This window comes from Mastigoproctus giganteus, chromosome 1 (genome assembly GCF_048544385.1).
Source record: "Mastigoproctus giganteus isolate SK-2022 chromosome 1, ASM4854438v1, whole genome shotgun sequence".
Lineage (NCBI taxonomy): Eukaryota > Metazoa > Arthropoda > Arachnida > Uropygi > Thelyphonidae > Mastigoproctus > Mastigoproctus giganteus.
Window position 1 is genome coordinate 208,310,500 of NC_143575.1, and position 24,372 is coordinate 208,334,871.

General features: G+C 36.6%; 1 protein-coding gene across 6 annotated transcripts in view; it reads left to right on the forward strand.

Moving 5' to 3' along the window:
* Positions 1-24,372, forward strand: part of LOC150091482 (tight junction protein ZO-3-like) — a 549,427-nt gene that overhangs the window by 518,075 nt on the left and 6,980 nt on the right. For 5 of the 6 annotated variants that reach the window (XM_090375872.1, XM_090375842.1, XM_090375863.1 and 2 more), the window contains 3 exons: positions 10,300-10,406; positions 18,145-18,362; positions 21,095-21,157. In XM_090375872.1, the coding sequence (XP_090231998.1) occupies positions 10,300-10,406; positions 18,145-18,362; positions 21,095-21,157 (388 nt within the window). The remainder of the gene's footprint in view (positions 1-10,299; positions 10,407-18,144; positions 18,363-21,094; positions 21,158-24,372) is intronic. The other variant, XM_090375881.1, reaches the window with a different exon arrangement.

Genomic DNA, 24,372 nt, shown 5'->3' on the forward strand with positions numbered 1-24,372 from the left:
GACAATTTTCAGGTGGCACCATGTTTCTCTTATCCCTATTATGTCAGCATTAGTTGTCCGAACGAGGAATTCAAATTCAGTCATTTTATTGACAACACTCCTGACATTACTATAGACCCAGTTAAGATTAAGTGTTCTTCTACAGTTTACTACCATGATGCATCCCTAGAAGTTATTTAAGCTTGTATCCCTATCTTTAGCATCCTGCTCATTTGAAACATTGCTACCCTCAGAACATCTTGCCAGAATCGGCTGTTGTGGCAAGAAACAAAAATTCTTGAGGTGAGTGCAAGCATTACTTTGACTCATATCATCAGAGAATTGTAGATATATATAATCCCCCCCCCCCACCCCAACTAGCAGTTTTCCTGAACTCTTAAGGCATCCTCAGTGATACTGGAAAAAAAAATCCTTGCACCACCTTTGTTCAAATGAATGCCATCTCTACAAAATAGATTCCTTCCGCCTTCAAGTGCAAGACATGCTGATAAAATTTTCCTGCATAGAGACTTACAGATTCCTTCAAGTCTTGAGTTAATCCACAGGGCTTTTGGCATATAATCCTGTCTATCATGCTGGGCAGAATTGCAGACACATACACATTCTGACCTAACTTTTGGTATTTTTTCAGCATGATCCTATATTTATCCAACAAATGGGCAGGTCATGTTTGTTTAATATCGTTATTCCTCACATGAATAATAATGCTCTATTTACCCCCACCCCCTTAAACTATGACAATCTGTATGTAACATCATCAGTTGTTGCTTCTAGCAAACACACCCTGGTTCTGGTCCTCCTATCCTTAGTACAAAGAATATTACCCATTTCCCCAACAATAGAGTCTCCCAATAAAACTAGATCGCCTTCAACTAGAGTGGTACATACTTGACTATTCTTATCTGGGACCTGAATCAGGAATGCATCACTTGACAAGTCACAAGCTATGTGAGTCCCTGATGAGCTTCCAGGGCAAACACTTGTTTGTTTCTTCAGTGGTGACTCAAATTCTTTTTCTAATTCACCAAGTTCTAATTTGAGATTGGTACACTCCTTACATCAGATGCAAAAAATAGAATTGCCAGTTGAGCTAGGTTTGTCCACTAGACCAACCTTAGAATACGTGCCACATGCTATACAAATTACAAACTTTGTGACCCACAATGGAAATGCCTACAGGCACTTCTGTCTAGATCACGATGTCCTTGAACTTGGTATTGCAAGTGGATCTTGTAGCAACAATTATTAATGTAAAATTTAAACTTTAGAAAGATTACAAATTTTAAATTACCAAAATATTACAGAAATGAAACTGTTGACAAAACTTTAAAAAAAAATTGAGAAGTTAAATTTAAGCTACTGAATGAAAGGTTATCATTATATTAAAACCACTCTTATATACCATGTGAAAATTAATACTATAGTTTATTAGGCTGTTTGCCTCCATTACTAAACATTAATATGACGTTTTGGGTATGTTACTGATACTCATCATTAGACAAAGCTATTAATATAATAATAACCTTAATGGAAAACAACCACGTAGCATCCTTCTCTAACTACACTGAATGAAAGTTAAAGTTTCTGCCAAAATAGTGATAACAAAGGCTATCTAAACATTAAGCTGTAGCTTTTCAAATATTTCAGAAAATTTCAATTTACAATATATTACAGGATTAATTTAACAAAGCACTACAGGATTAAATTAACAAAGTATTACAGCAAATTTTTTTTTTTTTTTTGTAGTTGGCACATCGGCTTCTGTGGCCATAATGCACCTCCCAAGGTTTTTGCAGTACTTTGATCCAAGCCCGAGGTGGGATTCGAACCCACGACCTTTGGGTTGCTAGGCAGGCACTTTACCCACCCAGCTAGCCCGGTCGGCATTACAACAATTAAACTATTAACAAAGTACAGGCAACTTCCGTATAACACGGTTTCACTCTAACATGGTTTGAAAATTGGGGGGAATCTTGCTTAACACGGTATTTTTGAGCTTTTGTGCTGGGGAAAATGCTATTAAGTTAGATGTAATTTTCAACGTTTCCATTCCTTTTTGTGAATCCTTGCTGTTGATTCGCTAGTTGTTATCGCCTTCATGGTATTTTTCTAAAACACATTTCTGGAGGTCACTACCATAAAACAATAAAAATAATTTGCAGGTTCCAGTTTGTTGGTCTTTCCTGTTAGTGTAATCAATTATAAATGGGTAGTAAACTCTATCTTCTTGCATTTGCTATATTACCGAGAGCTGGAATTCTGTGGGTTTTCACATTATTATGGTGAAATGTGTTTCCCCTTCCATGAAATATTCAATCATATAAAAAACATAAATAAATTTTCAGAAACTCATTACTCCACATCTCACTTGTGCGTATCGTGTTTGTTGCAACTTGTGCGTGCTGTGTTATATGTTATTAACTGCTTACCATTTTTACTGTTTTAAATTTTACAACCAAAAGAAAAAGTCAGTGAAGAGAAATATCAATTAGTATGTAAGCATAAATTTATTTTTATTTTGCTAACTGGAAAACATTCTTCTGATTTTCACGTATCATTTAAACTGGGGGGTCCACTGTATTTTGTTGGGAGATTCTGTGCCATTGAACTTGTGCTTGTTTGAGACCATAAAAAATTGTGACTTCAAAGAGTGAAGTTTGCGACTTTTAAAGAGAGCAGAATGTACACAAAATGCAGGTGCTGCAGAAGGATTGTGCTTAGCAGTGATGAAGAGGAAGAAAATTAAATGAATGTACATTATCTGAAATTGTTAAAATATAAGGTAGATCACCATATCTTTTTGTAGGAAATTTCTTCACCCGATACTCACATCAAACTGATCCAGTTAATATAATATAAAAGATCTAGGTTTATAATGCGAAAATATCCTTATTAAAAAATTGTAAAATTATGCAGTATTTTTATAAAACTAATCTTTTCTTTAATTCCCATTATCTACTTACTGCTACCAGGGAAGAGCAAAGCATAGTCAATGTACATCAGTCTACCCCAAACTAAACCCAACAGCAATGATAGACTAGAAACAGAAGACAATTGTCAAACTATATTAAAAACTGTATTAAAATATTTTAGACATCTATTCTTCATACATGACGAGGTATTTCGGTTTTGAACCGTGCTCACAAAAAGTAAAGTGATAATTTAAACAAAATATCCACTCTCTTATACTTTAAAACTAGTGCACCATGACAAGATTATTTTCGTTAACCAAAGTGAATAGCGCTATTCACATGTGCTTGTAAAGGCTCATGAGTCTAATATAGTGTATGGTCTCCGCACATTTATAGAATTGCAGTTTAGTTTCATTTCAAGTGTTTCAGCTATTAACAGTTTTATGTATTCATTTTGTGTATTAATTACTTTAGCCTCGTTAAAAAGAAAACCATGGTTCTCCTGGATGGTGGGAAAGGAAAGTTCAGATGCACCTGTCCTTTTTGCCCTCACAGATGCCTGGTGTTGTTGTAAACGCATCAAAAGATAATTTTTGGTAAAACCAATGTAAAAGGAGTTACATTCCCCACAAACAATTGTTATAGACTATATTGATTCGCTCCATGTTAGAGACTGAGGTTGGTTTCCTCGCCCTCAATATTGTCTGGAGTTTAATTGTCGGTTGTGCAACTATTTTGAATTCTGTAATTTTAAAAATGTTAATAAACTGTTCGTACCATTGTCGTACATAAGGAACTTTAATAAAATATTTATGTGTAGTGTTCTTACTCAGTGGAACCGATTCGGATTTTTGTTTCACCTGTCGCTGAATGTTCCTTATTATACCTAGTGTATATCCCATTTAAAAATCTTGTTGTAAGTTCCCTGAGTTCATCATTGAGAGTTTCTTGTGTAGAACTATATCTGTGCGCATCATAAAATGCATTAAATATGATACTCCTTTTATATGTAAAAGGGTGGTAGCTCGAATAATGCAAAAATTTTCATGTATTAGCAGGTTTATGGTATATTTTAAATTGTATGTCATCGTTGACCCTTGTTAACGTAAAGTTAAGAAAATTTAGAGTTCTCACCTGGTTTTTCCTGTTCCAAGGTGAATTTAAGTCTTGTGTGTATATTATTAAAAGAACTCATAAGATTATTTATGTTGTCTTCATGTGAAATAACAAGGATATCATCTAAGTACCTACCATAAAATGTTAACCTGGGAATAAATGGATTTCAGTGTAATTGCTCAATAATGTTAAGATAAATTTCAACTACTAAACCACTCAGGCTAAGTCCCATCGGAAGGTCAAATATTAAAAAATTTGTCTATAAATGTCCAATTGAAAATCAATATAATTAGCCTCTATAATAAATCTGATTAAATGAAATATTTCAGTTATGGGTAACTTGGTTTTATTTAGCATTAGGGCTTTACTGTTAATCAAATCCCATAATGTGTTGAGCGAATATTAACATCAACATTAGTATACAATGAGACACATCAAGAGAAAACAATTTATCATCATTATCTAACTTTTATCTTTTAATATATTAAAAAGTGAATCGGAATTTTTTATACTGAATTTTAATGTAAGACGTAATGGTTTTATGATTTCATATAAATAAGATGCTAGAGATACAAAAGCCGAATTTTTGTAGGAGACATAGTGGCATAGTGTTTTGTGAAAGGTCCCACCTGTGGTTTCCCACATCTGCACCATGGTACTTTGTGAAGAAGTACAGAATCTCTGTAAAAGCCAGAAAAAGTGTAATGTCTGGTTTCTGTCAGAGTAGTGTTATGTTTTGTTGTTGTGTCTCTGGCTGCTTGGCCGCAGAGCCCCAAGTGGGACCCCACGTTGCCCGCCACCACCACTGGGAGTTGAGCCAGGCTGTCCATTATACCCTGGCTGGCCTTTGCCAGGGTTGCCTGAGCTTCCTGACAAAGGTCAAGTGAAAAAAAGGGGGGGGGGGAGATAAAACAGAGCAGGAGTACGAGTTAGAAGGAACAGAAAGAGGGAAAAGGAGGACGGACTGAAGTTGAGGAGCAGTCCGCTCTTTGTGAGGTGAAAATCAGGGTCTAGGAGTGGGAGTTAAAGTAGCAGGGGACAGGTGCCCCTGCATGATCACCAGAGGCCAATGGACTCTGTATCCCACACTCAAAGTTCTCCAGAATGCCACCAATCCCGCACCAGAACGGTGCCGGCTGATCCTACCCTATAAGGGGTTTGTAGCAGTATCCTGCACTCGATGAGTGCCAGCAGTCCTGCACCAGAATGGTACCAGCAGTTTTCCTACCCTTAAAGGATTAGCAAGTTGTCAAGGCAGTGTCCTCTAGCAGAGAAGGAGCTAGCCCATGCCAGTCTGATTCAGGCCTTGGGCAGCATGATCCAATGTTGTTTTCATTTCAGCAATCTTGGCTAGCCTCAGTGTGAAGATTTCCTGCGCATACACAGTTAGTGCTCTGTACGTGTTTTCAGCGAGGACTCTTGGTTACGTGGATTCCTTTGAATTGCGGTAGCAAACTTGATTCTACTGTTGTCATAGGCAGGGCACTCATACATGAGATGCCCCCCAGGACTCTTCTTCTCCACAATAGCACCGCGGGTCTCTTTCAATCCCCATAGCTGTGAGTTTCTGACGGAAGGGGCCGTGTCCAGTGATAATAAACGTCATGTGCAGACCAGGTGAGAACCAGGGAGGGGGCTCTGGGTGAGTATGGTTTATAGTTGGGAGGAATCGCCTCGTGATGTCTCCTTTCAAGCGATATGGCACCAGAGCTGGTTTCCCAGCTCTGGTGCCATATCGCTTGTAGGTGTTGGGTGATTCTCCTCTTCTCTATCTTGGGATCATTTGCAAGATCCAGCTGAAGATTTACTATTTCAGCTGGTGTTCCTTTCCTAAGGTGGTAATATAGGCCTCCCCTGACTACTTCTAGGTAGAGTGGCTGACAACCTGTTAGAACTTGCAAGGCAGGAGTACTAACAGTGCGGCACGCCCTACTAATTGATAGCAGCATGAACCTTTGAATTGTATCCAGCTTCTGTTTGTTTTTTGTTAGTGTAGCTTGTCTATATCCGGTGGAGGCACCGTAGCAAACAATCGGGACATATACTGCTTTGTATATGAGGGTAAGAGCTTTGTGCTTCAGACCCCAGTCGGCTCTGCTCACCTTCCTGATCATGGCGGCATACTTCCAGATTTTGGTGGCTAGATATTTCAGGTGGTAGCCAGTCTAATCGGATACCCCGTTTTTTACTTGTCCAAACAAGGTTGGTACATTGTTAGTTCTTGCTTTAAGATTCTTTAGTGTCGCCATTGCAATATAATCTTTTCTTCTCTATTCCATTAAAGTATTATTAAACTGTTTTATCAGTTTGTTGAATGTACAGGAATACCTCACATAGCGCGGTTTCGAACAGCGCAGGTTTCACTATAGTGCGGTTTACAAATTGAAAAAAAATTAACTGCATTATGCACCAATACATTTGATATGTATGTATTCCCCACGTAGGCCAATGCATTATGGATTGAAGGCCATTCTGACTGTTGTCGAAACTCCCATTTTATACGGACTCTGCTAGTATTCATACATTAGTAAACACTCTAGATTCCTTGCGGTGAGGTTGTTGATTGTGCGTAAGTTGTACAAATATTTTTCACTGTGTATTTTTATTAAAGATTATTTTTTAAAAATGTTACACCATTATATGCAAATATGAGTGGAAAGAAGAAATGTAATTGCGCTGAGTGTTCTTCTAGATCCAAACATCGAACGAGGTATGAAAGTAAGGCAGGCATTGCAAAAATGACATTCGATGTTATAAAGAGATATATGTAGATAAAAAGAAGAAAAAACTGTGCAAACTAAGCTGATCAGTTATTTTTCCAAATAAAAATACAGTACATACTTCACTTATATTCTTTTGGTATGTACATACTGCAATAAAAATAATTTCTATTGTACTTACTAGTATTTTTCATTTTTATCATTTTAGTTTTTTTTTTTTTTGCAAGAACTTTGTGTGCATCAATTTATAGTAAACAAACACCTATATATTTTTGCAATTCAACCCATATAATCAAATTGTCGGAACGCATTACATTAAAATACATACTAATAATACCTTGATCAGCACGGTATTTTTTTGCACGAATTAACTGTGCTATGCGAGGTATTCCTGTACTTACAGCCACAATGTCCCCTTTATCCGCTCTTTGTATTATGATATTATAATTTTTCTTTAGTTTTTGTAATCCGATTCTTTCTTGTCTTGATAGTTTGGGTATATTAGGATCCTTTGAATTATTGATAATATTATTTATCAGCTGTATTAATCTTTCTCTATTCTTAATATTTCTTAAACTATATTCAAATTCAACTATTTTTTGTTTTTTCGGGAGTCGTGTAGGTGGCAGGTTGTAATTAAGTCCTTTTTTAAGAAGATTTATTTGAACCGAGGATAAATTATACGTGGATAAATTTACGACACCAAGGATCTAGTTATTTCCTTGCGTATCTGTATCATTAAATATAATGTCATTGTATATTGTAACTAAATCCATTCCCTCATGTTGTGTGATATGACTTATACCTTCCACCCCTTCATTAGTGTCATATTTTCTCTACTATGAAAGCGTGTGTTACCCTCCATTCGAACAGCAAATCTATTCTTAGCCATAAATAGACGCTGTATTTTGTTTGTGTGTCTTGTATTTACTTCCTTTACTAATTCCCATTTTCTAATTTCAATAACTGACTTTAGGTAATTCCAATCATTAGAATCAAGATATCTTTTAACTTTATTTTGGAGGTTATATAGTTGATTAAAGTATTTATTCTTACTAATAATTCTACCATCTACTGTCATCTTAACTTTTTTTGTGATACTTTAAAAGCTAATTTCCGTATGCCTGCTATCTTTTGTTTGAGGGAAACTTGCAAATTTAGGGTTTAAATGTCCTTAAGCAATATTTAAGAATCCTAATATGAAATTTATGTGTCTCATATTTTAAAGTAATACCAATATATCCCTGTACCATGTAAATGTGCGGAGATCATACACTATTTCGGACTCATGGGCCTTTAAGCGCATGTGTGAATAGCACGATTCACATTGGTTAATGAAAATAATCTTGTCGCGGTGCACTGATTTGAAAGTATAAGAGAGTGAATATTGTTTAAATTATCACTTTACTTCTTGTGAGCACGGTTCTGAACCGAAATACCTCATCATGTATAAAGAATAGACATCTAAAATATTTTAATACAGTTTTTAATATAGTTTGACAATTATCTTCTGTTTCTAGTCTATCATTGCTGTTTGGTTTAGTTTGGGGTAGAGTGATGTATATCGGCTACGCTTTGCTCTTCCTTGGTAGCAGTAAGTAGACAATGGGAATTGAAGACAAGATTAGTTTTATAAAAATACTGCATAATTTTACAATTTTTTAATAAGGATATTTTCACGTTATAAACTTAGATAAACTTAGATCTTTTATATTATATTATATTAACCGGATCAGTTTGATATGAGCGTCAGATGAAGAAATTTCCTACAAAAAGGTATGATAATCTATCTTATATTTTAACAATTTTACTTAAAGTAGGAAAAATTAGGCTTCATCGCCCTTATATTTTGAAATTATCTGACAAATAAGTATGACAGTTTGTAAGGTAAGACGTATGTTCAATTATTACTATTTAAGTTACTACTATTATAAAAATAAAGTTAAAATATTAAGTTATTACTACTATAAAAATTAAGTTTCCGATAATTATATATATAAAAAAAAAGACTGTGTATTTTTCTTAGCTTTTGGAACGTAATCCCCCTTATTGTACTGGTTCTTAGTCTCGTATAACATGATTTCATATTAATTAGATTTTGTAGGAACCAAAATAACCCTGTTATACGAGGGTTACCTGTATAACAACAATTAAACTATTAACAAAACTTTCATCACTAGTGAAGTTAAATTTAAGCTACCTAACAAAATTTACAAAGTTCTTGCCAAAATATCAATAACAAAGGTTTTCTGAATATTAAACTGTAGCTTTATAAATACTTAACTAAATACAAAATCTAAAATAAAAATAAACTGACCTATATGACTGTGAATTCAAGCTGTATATTAATCACAGTTTAATTTATTAAATAAAAGAAAAAACCTCAAAATTATTCCAAAAACTAACCTGCTATTAGGTTGTGAAATGTACAGCCTCTGTTTACAATCAAGTGCATCAATGTTCTATATGTCTGCACTGGTTGAAGTTTTAAAGGTGTATCCTCATAACCTTAAAAGATGTGACTTACTCTTTTGGGTAGAAGAGACGAGGAACTGCCAGATCTTTGCTTTGGAGGCTAAACATGAGCTTCACAACACCAAGCCATCAGTAAGCAAAGTGGGTGATGTGTCCCCCAGTAAGGAAATTGAGTGGGTGATGAGTCTTCTACCACCTAGTATTGCCTGGTGACACAAAAGGTTAGCTAGTGCTCTGTATGATGTGGATGCTACACCTTTACCCTCCCTTATGCAAGGGTTACACCTGGATGGTCACCTCAGATTTCCTAGGTGTCAGGTTCCTGACTTTGCACATTGGAATATACACTGGATTACTAACAGTCCCCTCATTATCTCAATGTGTGTTGTTATGTGGAATCTAGGGTCACAACACCAAAGTTATTTTATGTCAGACAGTTTGCTGTTGTGATCCTAGTAAAGATCTGTGGGATACATTTCTTGTCTCCTGGAACTATTTACATAATAAAGATATCACTTTAGGATCCTTCCTGGCTCTGATTGGCTTGTTTCTATCATGACAACTACTCTCTACCACAATGAATTGTTCATATGGTACATCTCCATGCAGTTGGTCCATAAAATGTTATTCAAGCAAGCTTGGTATCTATATATTCAGTTAAACTGATTTGGCTTGATTATTTGTAGGTTCTCAGAGCAATCTGAGTCAGATTGCTCTGTTTAAAATTTTCTGTATTTGTTTATTAGAACAATATGTATTTGTACATTTTTTTTTCTTTTTTCATCAGTTAGTTTTGTCTATGTGCACAGTTTTAGTTTGATTTACAAAGAATAATTAGGCAAACTCTACAGAACCTTAACTTGTATCCATCTAATCAACCCGCCTATTTCTTTCTTTTCTCCACCCCCATATCTTTTTCTGTATGGCATTTTAAAAATTTTATTTACTTTAAATTTTAATCCATTCCATTTTTAATTTTCACAGAAAGTTTTCCTATTTAGGTGGCCATAAGAATAAATGGCTACCTAAATAAGCAGTTCAGTTTCAAATGATCAGCTTTCATTTTCTTTGAACAGGTACAGAGAGCTCCCACCATAGAGAGTTCCCACCAGGTGTTACTCCAGATTATATTAACACTGGTTCTAGCAAATCTCATTCTTTAGAAAGGCCAAATGGAAGAATGGTAAGAAAAACTGATTTACTTTTTCCAAAAAATTGATAGATATACAGAGAGATTCTTAAGTACATTTAAGTGTAATAGTAACAAATCAGAGTTGAAAATGCCAACTTAATCAAATGCATAATTTTTTGTGTTATATATATTTTTGCAAAAATATGTAGTAGTAATGGAGGCATGTAATGCAAGAAAGCAAGCATATGAGCTTATGTAGCATCAGCCAAAAAAAAAAAAAAAAACAATTTCACTCATCCATTCCCTCTAAAAGTTTGTCCAGTTCCTCGAATTTATTTAAGCTATCAACTTCCATGACAGATGGAAGTTCGTTCCTCCAGCAATTAACCACCTGCTGGCTAAAGGCAAATTTCCACACATCTATTCTACAACTGTCTTTCCTCAATTGGAATTTATGCCCCCTCTAGTTCGTAATCTGAGCAAACAGAAGAATACCATCAAATTCAGTGTTCTCAACCCATTCAATGCCTTATACACGTCAATCAGATCACCTCGCAGGTGCCTAGTCTCCAGCCGCTGCAGTTTGCAAAACTTAAGCGTCTCTTGGTAAGAGGATCCCTTCGTTCCCCTCATCAATCTTGTTGCCCTTCTCTGTACACACTTAAGCAACTCTACATCCTTCCTAAAATGAAGCCTCCAGACCTGTCTGTATGCAGTACTCAAGGTGTGGCCTGACCATTGCCTTATACGAAGGGATAATCACCTCCTTTTTCCTACTAGCAAAATTCCTGTATATCATTGACAATACCCCATGACCTGCTCTGGCAGCCTGTCTGCATTGCTCAGAAAACTGGCGCCTCCGTAGCCAGGTGGCCAGGAGCAGCAGTGCGTAGCACACGCTTCTTGATAGACTGGGGTTCGAGCCCGTGATTACCAAATACGGAGGATGCGGAAAGGTCAGGGGAATGACCACTGCATATCCTGGAGCAATATGGCCTTAGTTGCTAATGCTCCTAAAAACCAAATAACAAATAAACAAACAAAACAGCTCAGAAAACTTCATTTCTGACTGGACAATTACTCCCAGATCCTTTTCATTTTCTACCACCAGTGCTATGTGTCTAGCAGTTTTAAGTAATGCATGGGAGTCATAACCAACTGCCATGGCTATTGCCATCTCTAGACTTTGAGCCCATTCAAAATTTGTGGAATATTTCATAAGAAGTACACCATTACCAACATTACTTATAAAACAAGGAATAGTTGTTACAAAAATGGAATAATGTTAAATAAATTTAAATACAGTCTAGAAGAAAAGATTCAACTGTTGATGCTGTAACTGGTGGTATTTCAAATGCTGTATCTTTTTAACGAAGACATTTGTGCCCTCATATTTTCATATAAAAAAATAAGCAACAAAATGAAGTTATATGACAGTCGCAGCTTGGATTTAAAGGGTGATCTTGTCTGACCAATTTCACTGAATATTATGATGCAGTAATAAAGAAACTGGATGCAAAAACGAATTTTGATGTTATTTACTTAGATTTCAGAAAAGCTTTTGACATTGTTCCACAGAAGGAGCAGCAGTGCGTAGCACACGCTTCTTGATTAGACCGGGGTTCGAGCCCGTCACCACCAAATACGGAGGATGCGGAAAGGTCATTCAGGGAATGACCACCGCATATCCCGGAGCAATATGGCCTTAGTTGCTAATGCTCCTAAAAAAAAAACCAAAAAATGACATTGTTCCACATGAAAGAATGCTGTACAAATTAGAGCAGTGTAGTTGTTGTTCATTTGGGGATTTATTAGGTGCATTGGCATCTATGGCCATAGTGCGCTGAGGAGAGCAGTGTGGCATTAGAGGCAAGTTACCGCTATGGTTAAAGAGATGACTGAGTGGAAGATGACACAGCATGGTTATCAATGGGCACTACTCTTCTTGCCCTACTGTTATTAGTTTAGTTCCCCAGGGTTCAGTGCTGGATCCACTGTTTTCCGTGATGCTGATGAAGGCATATCAGGCTTAATGCCTGTTTGCAGATGATACAAAGGTTGGCAGCGTGGTTAATGACAATATTCAGGGTATGCTATTGCAGCACATCTTACTATAGAAAAATTAGGCAGATGGGCTGAGAAATGACAATTGAAGTTTAAGATAGCTCCTAATAAGATTCACTCTTTAGATTTATACAGGACTGTGAAGGAAGATTTCATGGAGACTACTGATTGGATAAATACAGTTAATGTTATTCTTGACAGACTATTCCCGGTGGATGATCTAACTACTGATTCTGTTGTACATTCAAATATTCGAGTTGCAAAGTCGCTTTATACCACCAATATTCAGACAGAATTTACCATTGATGAGTTAACCTCTGTTGCTAAAAAGATTAATATTAAGAAATGTCCAGGGATAGACCTGGTTGAAAATACATTTATTTTGCGATTTTTCAAATTGTGTCCACAAGTACTGCTTTTGCTTTTTAACAAATGTCTACAAGAAGGTCTATTTCCTGATATGTGGAAAATTGCACTTTTAAAACGGATTAAAAAACCAGATAAACCAGCATTAAATCCTAGATCTTATAGGCCTATTGCACTTTTGCCAAATCTTGGGAAGTTGCTAGAGCATCTAATGACTCTGCGTGTTACTGATCTTCTTCAGTCGAAAAATATGGTGTCCTCTAATCAATACGGGTTCTGTGTAGGAAAGTCCTGTGAAGTGCACTTGTTGAATTTGTTCGCAGCATTGAGAGTTCAACATCAAAATACACGTTAGCTACCTTTGTTGATTTCGAGGGCGCTTTTGACTCTCTATGGTGGCAGAGTGCTGTCGAACGGTTACAATCCGCTGGATGCTCTCAGCAACTATACCACCTGTTCACAAGCTATTTCAGTAATCTTCACATTTTAGTGAAATCTAAATTTCAGGAGGTGTCTAGAGAAGTTTCACGAGGGTGTCCCCAAGGGTCTATCTTGGGGCCTCTTATATGGAATATGGTATTACAGGATTGGATTTCCCATTGTTTCAGTAGTACTAAAATCATCGCTTATGCCGACGATCTTACTATCTTAATTCGTGGTTCATCTAGATCTGCTATCGAAAGTAATGCCAGTGATGTCTTACAAATTTATTTCAATGGACAGTGGATAATAAATTGACAGTAAGTTCTTCTAAGACTAAAATGATGATCTTTGGATCACATTTAAACCCTCAACGACCTCCTTTAGTGAAGATTAATAATAGCAGGATTTCACTTGTCTCTGAAACTAAATTACTTGGGATTACAATCGACTCAAAGCTTAATTTTGTCTCTCATTTAAATAATGTAACAACAAAGATCAGAAGATTCACTGGTGCTATTGTAAAAATTTCTTGTTCAGACTGGGGACTTTCTAGACATACCATGAGAATAAATTATAATGCCATATTCCTTCCTATGGCTACTTATGCTGCAGGTGTATGGTTTTACAGGCTTAGAACTGTTAAATTTCGATTGAAGTTGGCTACTATGCAATGTACAATATTATTATGTATGTTAAGAGCTTGTCGTACTGTTTCAACTTCTGCACTACAGGTTCTTGCAGGTGTATTGCCATTGGACCTTCACATAGCTCACAGAGGTCTTTGTTATAGGTTAAAAAACTAACTATCAACTGAATTTATGGGTTTGGTTCTGAATATTCATTTAGATATTAAGCAAGAATGTAATCATTTGTGGAATGAAATGATAAATCTGTGGCAGACCGTCATCTGTCACCAGGACTTTTTTCCCTAAGGTGACCTTTTGTGTAAAGCAGAAACCTGTTTGGTTCTCTTTAGACTTATATGCATCCTTCCTCTTAATGGGACATGGATCTTTTAACGAAAAACTATGTTGTTTTGGTCTTTCTAGGGCGGAAGCTTGTCAATGCGGGGAAAATGAAAATTGGAGCCACATTTTATTTGCATGTCCGCTGTATAATGACTTTAGAGATGTTCTTCGTTCGTCAGTTTCTACACTCTCTCATGGGCATGAAACTTTGCTGGTGGGAGACAAGAATTCTTATGTTGCTCTTCAGCAGTTTGCATCTGATGTTTTCACAAGAAGAAGAATTAGTTATATGGCTACGGATAATTCTACTCCTTTTGCTGGTGGAGCTACTCAATAGGGAGCAACATTCCCTATTTTTTATTTTTTTTAAAATATTATTATATATTATTATTATTATTATTTTATATTATTATATATTATTATTATTATTATTATTATTTTATAATTATTATTTATTTATTTATTTTTTTTATTTAACACCACGGGAAATCCCCCCCCCCCTTTTTTTTCCTTCTTCTCCTCTGGAGTGGGCCCCCAGAGGAATCTAGCTCATCTTTTGCCAACATCAGGTGGGTCAGAGTCTCGAATTGAGACAGTGCGAGTTCCATGGGGACTGGCCCACCTTTCCATGGTGTGGACAAGTACTCAGAATCATCTGTCCAGGTGACTGATGCTTCTGATGAGAGATAAGAGGCGGAGATGAACTGACGTTCCAGGTGCCGCCCATTACAAAAACACATGTCCACATGTCCAATTGAAGTTTAACATTGATAAATGCAAGTTACTGCCTGTGAATAGCATTAAAATGGGATTAACATACCAACCTCCAGACCTATACTTGAGGTAGCAGAGGATCAAAAAGACCCTGAGGGTAATTTTGCAGTCAGGCATGAATTCTCTAAGCAGCAGAGATAAGTTGCTAGGACAGCTCATGGGATTTTGTCAATAACATAGAGGAATTTTGCCAGCAGTGATAGAGGAGATAATTATTCCACTGTATAAGACAACAATAAGGCCACATATTAAGTATTACATATAAGTCTAGAAGCATGGTTTTAGGAGCAACGTGAATCTGTTGAAACATTTGTAGAGAAGAACGACAAGTTTAGTGAGGGAAGCAAAAGGGTACTCTTACCAAGAAAGACTCCAGTTCTGTAAAACTGCAGTCTGGAAACTAGATCTGATGGCTTCTTTAGTCTTAATCAGACAATACACACATTATTTAGTTCGTGTTAGTAGCAATGTGAGAAGACAAAGGTTAGATTCATATTTTGACACAAAACTAGATATTAATTTCATAGTTCTGTTTTTAAAATAACAAAGCAAATTTCAAAAGATAGACAGCACTGCCTGTATTTCGAAATTTGCAAATGAGCTATGGCCTTGACCCATATAAAAAGGAAAATTTACAGCACCCAAAATTTAACTTCTCTCACAAGCTGAAATGCTGATTGCAATCCAGTATTCCTAACAGTTATTCATAACATATATAATAATTATTATATATGTTACTAGCCCTTAACTTCATTTTTTTTAAACTCTACAAAAACTGTTTTTAAATTTAATTCATTACAATAAAGAATTAATACTATAGTGATTTTGCCACTTTTCACTTATTTGGAAAGGTCCTGGATTTAGCATTAGCATTAGTTGAGGCATATAATGCAAGAAAGAAAGCTTATACAGCATCAGCCAAAAAAAAAAAAAAAAACCCACCCAATTTCACCCATCCGGTCACTCCAAATGTTTGTCTAGTTCAGCCTTAAATTTATTTAAGCTATCAACTTCCTAAGAAGTTGATAGCTTAAATAAATTTAGGGTTAAAGCCTGAAGCTGCGAGCAAATTTAGACTGTGTGTATATTAAGTGCAATAGCATCATTAATACCCAGCCATTTCTGAATAAACAGAATATTTATAGCTATCAACTTCCACAACAGCAGATGGAAGTTTGTTCCAGCAATTAACCACCCACTGGCTAAATGCAAATTTCCACACATCTATTCTACAACTGTCTTTCCTCAATTTGAATCTATGCCCCCTCAGGTTCTTAATCTAAGCAAGTGGAAGCATCCCATCAGCATTAAGCCTACTCAAACCATTTAAGGCTTTATACACCTCGATCATGTCACCTCGCAAGTGGCTAGTCTCCAGATGCTGCAACTTGCAGACCTTAAGCCTTTTTTCGTAAGAGCAACCCTTTGTTCCACACTAATCTTGTTGTCCTTCTCTGTACTCGTTCCAGCAGCTCTACATCCTTCTTAAAATGAGGCCTCCAGACCTGTATACAGTACTCAAGGTGTGACCTGAACATTGCCTAATACAAAGGGATAATCACCTCCTTGTCTCTGCTAACAAAATTCCTATATATCATTGACAAAACTCCATGATCTGCTCTGGCAGCCCGTCTGCACTGCTCAGAGAACTTCATATCTGACTGCCCAATTACCCCCAGGTCTTTTTCATTCTCCACCTCCCTGAGTGTAGTACTATACAGTTGGTACATTTCTCTTGGGTTACTGCTACCCATATGGAGTACTTTGCATTTGTCAATGTTAAACTTCAGTTGCCACTTCCCAGCCCATCTGTCTAACTTTTCTAGATCCTGTTGCAGCAGCATACTGTCTTTACTGTCATTAACAACCCTGCCAACCTTTGTATCATCTGCAAACTTGGACATTATGCCTGATATACCTTCTTCGATATCATTGATAAATACACAAAACAACAATGGGCCCAACACCGAACCCTGGGGTACTCCACTAATAACATTAGTCCTCATAGAGCAGTGTCCATTTATTACCACTCTCTGCCGTCTCCCACTCAACCATCCCTTTATCCATTGAACTAACTTGCCCTTAATGCCATACTGCTCCAATTTGTACAGCATTCTTCCATGTGCAACAGTATCAAAAGCTTTACTGAAATCCAAGTATATTATTATTATTATTACTAGTCATATAGTGCAAGGAAGCCTGAGGCTTATGCTGCACCAGCTAAAAAAAAAATTTTCCAAGTTACCCTGAGAGAGAGAGAGAAGTAGAAGGGAATCACCAAGAAAGAGAAGAATGATGATATCCATCTCAGGACCCTGGGTGTGCCAAGCCCATACTCACCAGATGTGAGCCCCTGGGGTTGATATCAAAATCATTTTTTGCATCCAGTTCCTTTGTGATCACATCGTAGTATCTAATCAAATTGGTCAGACAAGTCTTCCCCTTAACAAACCCATGCTGTGTCTGAACTATTACTGCTGTATTTGGCACCTCCATAGCCAGGTGGGAAGGAGCAGCAGTGTGTAGCACACGCTTCTTGATTAGACCAGGGTTTGAGCCCGTCACCACCAAATACGGAGGATGCAGAAATGTCAGGGAATGACCACCACATATCCCGGAGCAGTATGGCCTTAGTTGCTAATGCTCCAAATAACAAAACAAACAAACAAAACTGCTGTATTGTCTATGTGATCCTGTATCAGACAGAGTACAACAAACCAGTATAAGCTGGAGTTCCATAAGAACTGGTACACTTTGGACTAAGCAGCAAGTGCACCAAAAATTCCCAGGAATAGAAAAGACAAGACAGATAATATTTAAATTTAAACACAAATATTCACATTATGCAAATTAAATACAGAACACACACTTGAAAAAAAGTAGCTAATGCATATCCCCCCCCCCCCCCAAAAAAGCAATAACTTCAAATTTCTGCATGAATCATGGTCCACTCCGTAGATCAGTGACTAGCAGAGGACTTTCAATATCTGTCACTCTCTTGTTGCTGATTAAAATTTGGCAAAATTTCACATAGTGAAATTTTGCCATTTATACTTATGTGTTGTCTATGTGGATGATAAGGAGTAAACTTTGAAAATAAATTTATAGGAAGTGCATCTATAATTAATCAATAAAGAAACCACTACTGAAATATTAATTTTTACTAATTGTATAACTGCTGTTTAAATTTTTAGGGTGGCTTTGATAGTTCATCATATAGCAGTGACTCCTACAATAAATATTCTTCTAATCCAAACAATCATATTGATGGAAAACCTAGAGATCGTTTTATTTCATCAAACCAAAATAACAGATCTGCACATGATCCATACCGGTATACAAGAAGTACTGCTCAACCTATGAAATCTATTCATATGGATAGGAACAGAATGGTCCTACCACCAAAATACAGGTATGTAAAAAGAATGCTTAAAATTTTTCTGATTTTCATTTAAGTCTTTATACTAGATATTATTTCATAATACAAGAAAAAGCTATTTCTGTAATTGCATAATTTGAAAATTAGCAGCATAATATACATTTATTTTCTTCATTTCATAATGCTTATCAAGGTGTGTTAATTCATATTTTGTTGTTGCTACTGGATATAATTTCTTTTTCTCTTCCATATACAATAAAAAAATGAGTGGAAGAAAACACAGAAGAAAACTGTTTATTGGATAGTCGTTTAAAAATTATCCCTCAAAGGCATTAATAAATTTATCCCATTGTGTCTGAAGTCTGTTTACGCTATGTTCATAGAAAGATTTTAGTAATAGGATTTCTCTAACTAAAAATCTACAGTCCTTCAGCTTTCATTCAAGTTTGTCAAACGTGATAGACAATCAAATAGCAGTGTGTGTGTGCGGGGGGTGTGTGTGCGCACATGCACATGCCCACGTGTATTTGGGAGGGCAGAGAATTTTTTGGCTTTCTTCTCACTTAGACAGTGGCAAAGACTGCTTGACAAAAATATTTGTGTATGCACACATACCTTCAACAAGGATTTTTGAATCTGTTATTAGCTGTATGTCATTTGGCATCACTGTGAAAAAAGAATCACCCCTTTTGTCAAAACCTCTCTGCACTTATTTGGAGGGGGGGGGGGGCACTTGTGGAAAAGAGTTAGTATGTGTATATATATATATATATATATATATATATATATATTTTTTTTAATGGTGAGATGGTCCATACTAAATGAGTGCGCATAGGTACTTCTTGCCATAGGGTTGTGACAGCAGGGATTCCTACCCCAGGTATCACTGGGGTTAGTAAGGAAGGTGAAAATTCATCAAAGACCAGCAGCTGTCTGGCAAAAATGAACACACTCATTTAGAAGGATCTCACCCTGCAGAATGCAGGGCTAGCAAGGAATAGAGGGTGACTTCAGATGTACTTGTCCTGGGCTCCTGCCCAGGATCGTCTAATTCCATCCCAAAGAAAACTATGGGGGATAAGTTGCTTCAGTTGGTAATTAGTCCTAAGGGCATCATCAGAAGAATGTGATGATGGTGATAAATTAAAAGTTACTTCAAAAGGAGTTCACATGGAAAGGAATAGTGTATAATAAAAGTGGTGCATATGATTGTTGCTTTTGCAATTCTATAAGTTTTGATAGTTCTCCATGACAGTATAGTGGTTTTGCCACTTGTCACTCATTTGAAGACTGGAAGGTGACCTTTTCATTCACTGGGGATGTAATTAGCAGAGGGAGTAGGTCTCCCAAATCAGTTATTGTGGATTTTTCAGACCGTACGGCATGTAAATTGGTCTAGGAATGCACACCTCTACAAGCAGAACAGAAAAGGGCAATATGGTGTAGGATCCTAATGCTTCATAAAAACAGTAAAAATCAAATCAAATAAATTTTTATACAGTTAATGACTCTAAAATTCAGGTTGAGTATGATAGAAGAGCACCTGCTGGATATAAAACACTAAATATCAGTTGATACAGGTTTTGAGGATCTTTTGACTGTGCTCTCATCAACGGATAATTAATGTAATGAAAAAAATAGATTAAATTCAGGGTTACAAGTGTTGTATTTAGAATCTCCAGAACCAACAAAACAGGGAAGTTTATCTGGAAAAACTAAACAGTAAATAAATTAGAAAAACAAATAACTCAGTAATAAATCTTTGACCAAAACTCAAATCAGAAGTTATAGCATTTCCTTGTAGAGCAAAAATTTCAAGTTATTTTAACATATCTTTAAACACAGGTTTTAAAGTGGTATAATCGTGCTCACATAAAACTAATGATTTAATTATCTTATCAAAAAGCATAAATTCAATTGTCAGTATGAATATGATTTTATGTTGATTTTTTTTCAGCATCCTCATAAACCAGATTATATATCCCAAACTTAGCTTTACAGATAATTATTCCTAGAGTTAAGTAACTGTGTAAAAGCTAAATTACACATTTCCATTTTAGAATGTATAGAATTTTTTTATACACAAAAACCCTAAAAAATTGTTTAATTAGTGAAGCTTTTGCAGTTTATATAAAAGAACATGCAATTACTAATAACAAACTTTATCTAATATCTAGAGTGGATGTAATATAGAACACCAGCCTATATTCTGTATCACAGTTGCCATTCAGTAGAAACATTTCATCTTCCTACAGCATACTAAAATTGGTGATGTATTCAGTAGTTACCTCTGGCTTTGATGGCTTCATCTGCCTACATTATATAGTGAAACCTTATCTTTTCATTGTTCAAGGTTAACTGAAGATGCAAAACATGAATATCTGTCCAAAATTTCTGACTTTAAGAGAATTAACCCAAATGAAGTTTATTTCTCTTTGGTTGCACCCTCCCTCCATCACCCAAATTTTTATGATACTTGTATTCTTGATTTAAATACAGCTTCGTATTATAAAATGTGAAATAATAGGTGAATTATTCTTTATCATTAAATGTTTTGCTCTTTTCATTTAATATAACAGCAAGATATTAGGTTGCCATCATTTTTATTGCCTTCTAGAATAATTACTGCTGTATGTCTTTCATGAATTGTTTATATATTAATATAAAATTATAAATAATCTTTATACTTTTATATTCAACTACGTACTACTGTACAGATTGAGAAAAGTTAGTATTAAAATGTTATTATTTTTGTGGTTCTGCAGGCAACAAGATGAAAGACCACCACCTCCTTCACCACCACCAAAACCAACAAACTACCAGTTAAGGTAAGAATGAAATTTTTTTCAATTAATGATCACTGGGCCACGATTCCCCCCCCCCACACCAATAGTATGCCTCAAATTCATATTTTTCATTTTCATTGACCGTTGAAATAATTTTAATCAAGAAACTACAGGGTGAGCATAAAGTCTTTCCCTGATTTCAAACATTTATTACACAAGAACTATGCTGGGTACAAACATACAGCTTTTTGCAAATTTTACCTTAACTCAAAAAGTTTTTTTTACCTCTTCAGTACATGTCTACATGTGGTCCGTTTGTTGCCTGGAGAACGTCTAGTCGATACTCAATTTCTCTCCATGTTTTCTCTAACATCTTTTCAGTAACCATCGCGAAAGCATCCATTATCCTCGCCTTTAAAATTTCAGTATCACAAACTGGAGTTGAATACACTTTATCCTTAATATACCCCCATAAAAAAAAAGTCAGGAGGGGTAATGTCCGGTGAACGGGCTGGCCATGGTGTTGGACCATCCCTCCCAATCCATCGGTTAGGAAACATAGCATCTAGGAACTCACAAACAACTAAACTCCAGTGTGGCAGTTCACCATCTAGTTGGAAAATTGCCCATGGCTGAAACTCTTCTAATTGAGATGCAATGTATTGTTCCAACATATCTAAGTAAAAGTTTGCTGAAATGGTGGGCTCAGCAAAAAAAAAAAAAAAGTCCAATAACCTTGTTGTGCATTAGGTCGCACCAATCATTCACTTTAGGACTGTCCCTCTCTTTCTCAAAAACAACACATGGGTTCTCTGACCCCCAAATATGGACATTGTGTCAATTTTTCTTCCCCGAGGTATGGAAGGTAGCCTCATGAGAAAAACAAACATGTTTAAGGTAATTGTTTTCATCAACTCCCTGCAGAATCTTTATAGCAAACGTAGCACGTCGGGGACAATCGTCTTGCTCCAAGGCTTGAACAGTGCTACCTAGATCGTCCGCAGATTGTGCAAAAAACTCTAAGCATTGGCCTTCATTATGACACAAGGTGCAAGTTTCTATCTAGCATAGTTTTTAAGTTAGAAATTTTCTTAATCAGGAAAAGACTTTATTCTCACCCTGTATATTTTAAGTATAGAAAATTCCTTCTGTTTTAAAAACATGGTTTTCAAATCTTGAGACCTGTTATTTTTTAAAAAGACTGCATCTGTACTAAGAGATAATTCTAACATGATGCAAATTCAATAAACCTGTTAATGTAAATACCAAAGTATAAAATAATAATAATAAAAGGGTGCCCAATTAGCCTAGTGGTTATGACATCGTACCATCAAGTTTGAATCCCATGCCAAGGAAAAAAAATTATAATAAATAAAAAATTGGGGGAAGAGATGGAGAAAAATTGCGAAAGTCACTTCAATGGTGTCACTGTTAATAACTACCACCCACCACCAGATGCAAAAGTCAAAACTAAACATTTCCACCTCCATAGTTGGGTGAAGATGAGAAATAGAAATTTGAACATAGTGTATTGAGTGTGGCACAGGATAAAGTCACTCATGTTCAGGCCTTAGGCAGAGGGGTTAGTTTGAAAAGTCAGACAGTCTCCCATGGATGACATTGGAGAAAGTGACATTGTCTCCCATAATGACTACCACATCTGAAGGGCAAGACCGCCTAGGAAGGTAGAAGAAGCAAAAAACGCATGAAATGGAGCATCAAAATGAATACATTCATCATGCAACATATTACAAAGTAACAAAGCCAGAGACAGACATGACAATGTACAGGTTGGAACAGTAACCAACTGTTCAGGTCACTGAACAGCAAAGAGCAGAGCATCATGAAGAACCTGAAAGCTCCTGCAGCCTTGCAAAAAATCAAGCAGGATGTGAGTGACCAACTACAAAGAACAACACATATGGAAACAATCAAATCAGAACTGGAGGAGGAACACCAAGTACAAGCAGACAAGGTCACGATATTAAGAGTAGAAGAAGGCCCTAGCAGTCGAAGGAATGGACCACACCATACCGAAACAGAGATCCAGCAGAATCCTGTGGCAACTCATAGACCACCTGAATCTGTGAATAATACCAATTACCTCAACGAAAACAACGAAGTAACAATAGACACCATCTGCACACCATTTACTGTGCCACTGTAGCAGCCACAAAGATGAACAGAAGAGAAATCAGACACCAAAAGAAAACAAAATCAAAGGCAAAGGATCACCAACCAGGGAAAGATAGACCAATGAGGTAACAGAAGTAAGAAGTTGATCAGAAAAGTGAGGCGCCTCCGTAGCCAGGTGGGAAGGAGCAGCAGTGCGTAGCACACGCTTCTTGATTAGACCAGGGTTCGAGCCCGTCACCACCAAATACGGAAAGGTCAGGGAATGACCACCGCATATCCCGGAGCAATATAGTCTTAGTTGCTAATGCTCCTAAAACACCAAATAACAACAACAACAACAACAGAAAAGTGAAGACCATCCTCAAGAAAGACATCATTCTGCACACATGAGAGATATAATCAGAGGATCGAAGAATACCTTGACACCTTCAAGCAGAAACTCCTGGCATTGAGCAAGAGACTGTTGTTACGTGGAGAGTGCCCAAAGGAAAACAGACAACAGGATATTTAATGAAAACTAGGAAGCCTTCCACAGGAAAATCTGACAAGAGAAGGAAGGAAGGTAACAGATCCCTCAAACCAGAAGGCACTCGGAGAGTTCTCAGGCAACCTGTGAAGCAGCAAGTTAGCGATAATGGCCATGCCCCCTGGATAGATATAGAACGGAAGTAAACCAAGGACATACAAAGGATGACAGAATGGGAGATTCTGGAGGAAGAAGTACAGCAGTCAATCAGGAAATCCCACAACTGGTGAACCCTAGAGATAGATAACATCCACAACTACTGGTACAAGAATTTCAGCTACAGGCACATAGCAGAGCAGTTCACCCAGATAATAAGGTACCCTGACACAATCCTAGAGTCTCTGACTCAAGGAATAACCTGACTAAAGTCAAAGACACCACAAACCTGGCAAAGTACAACTAATCACATGTCTTTCAATGATGTAAAAAATCTTGACCAGCTACACAACTAAGACAATATCAGACCAACCATTTGGAGAGTCAGAACATCATGGCCGAGCAGTAGAAGGGATGTAAGCAGATGAGTGAAGGATGCAAGGAGCAATTGATCATTGACACCACAGTTATGGAATAAGCCTACAAGAAGCACCACAAC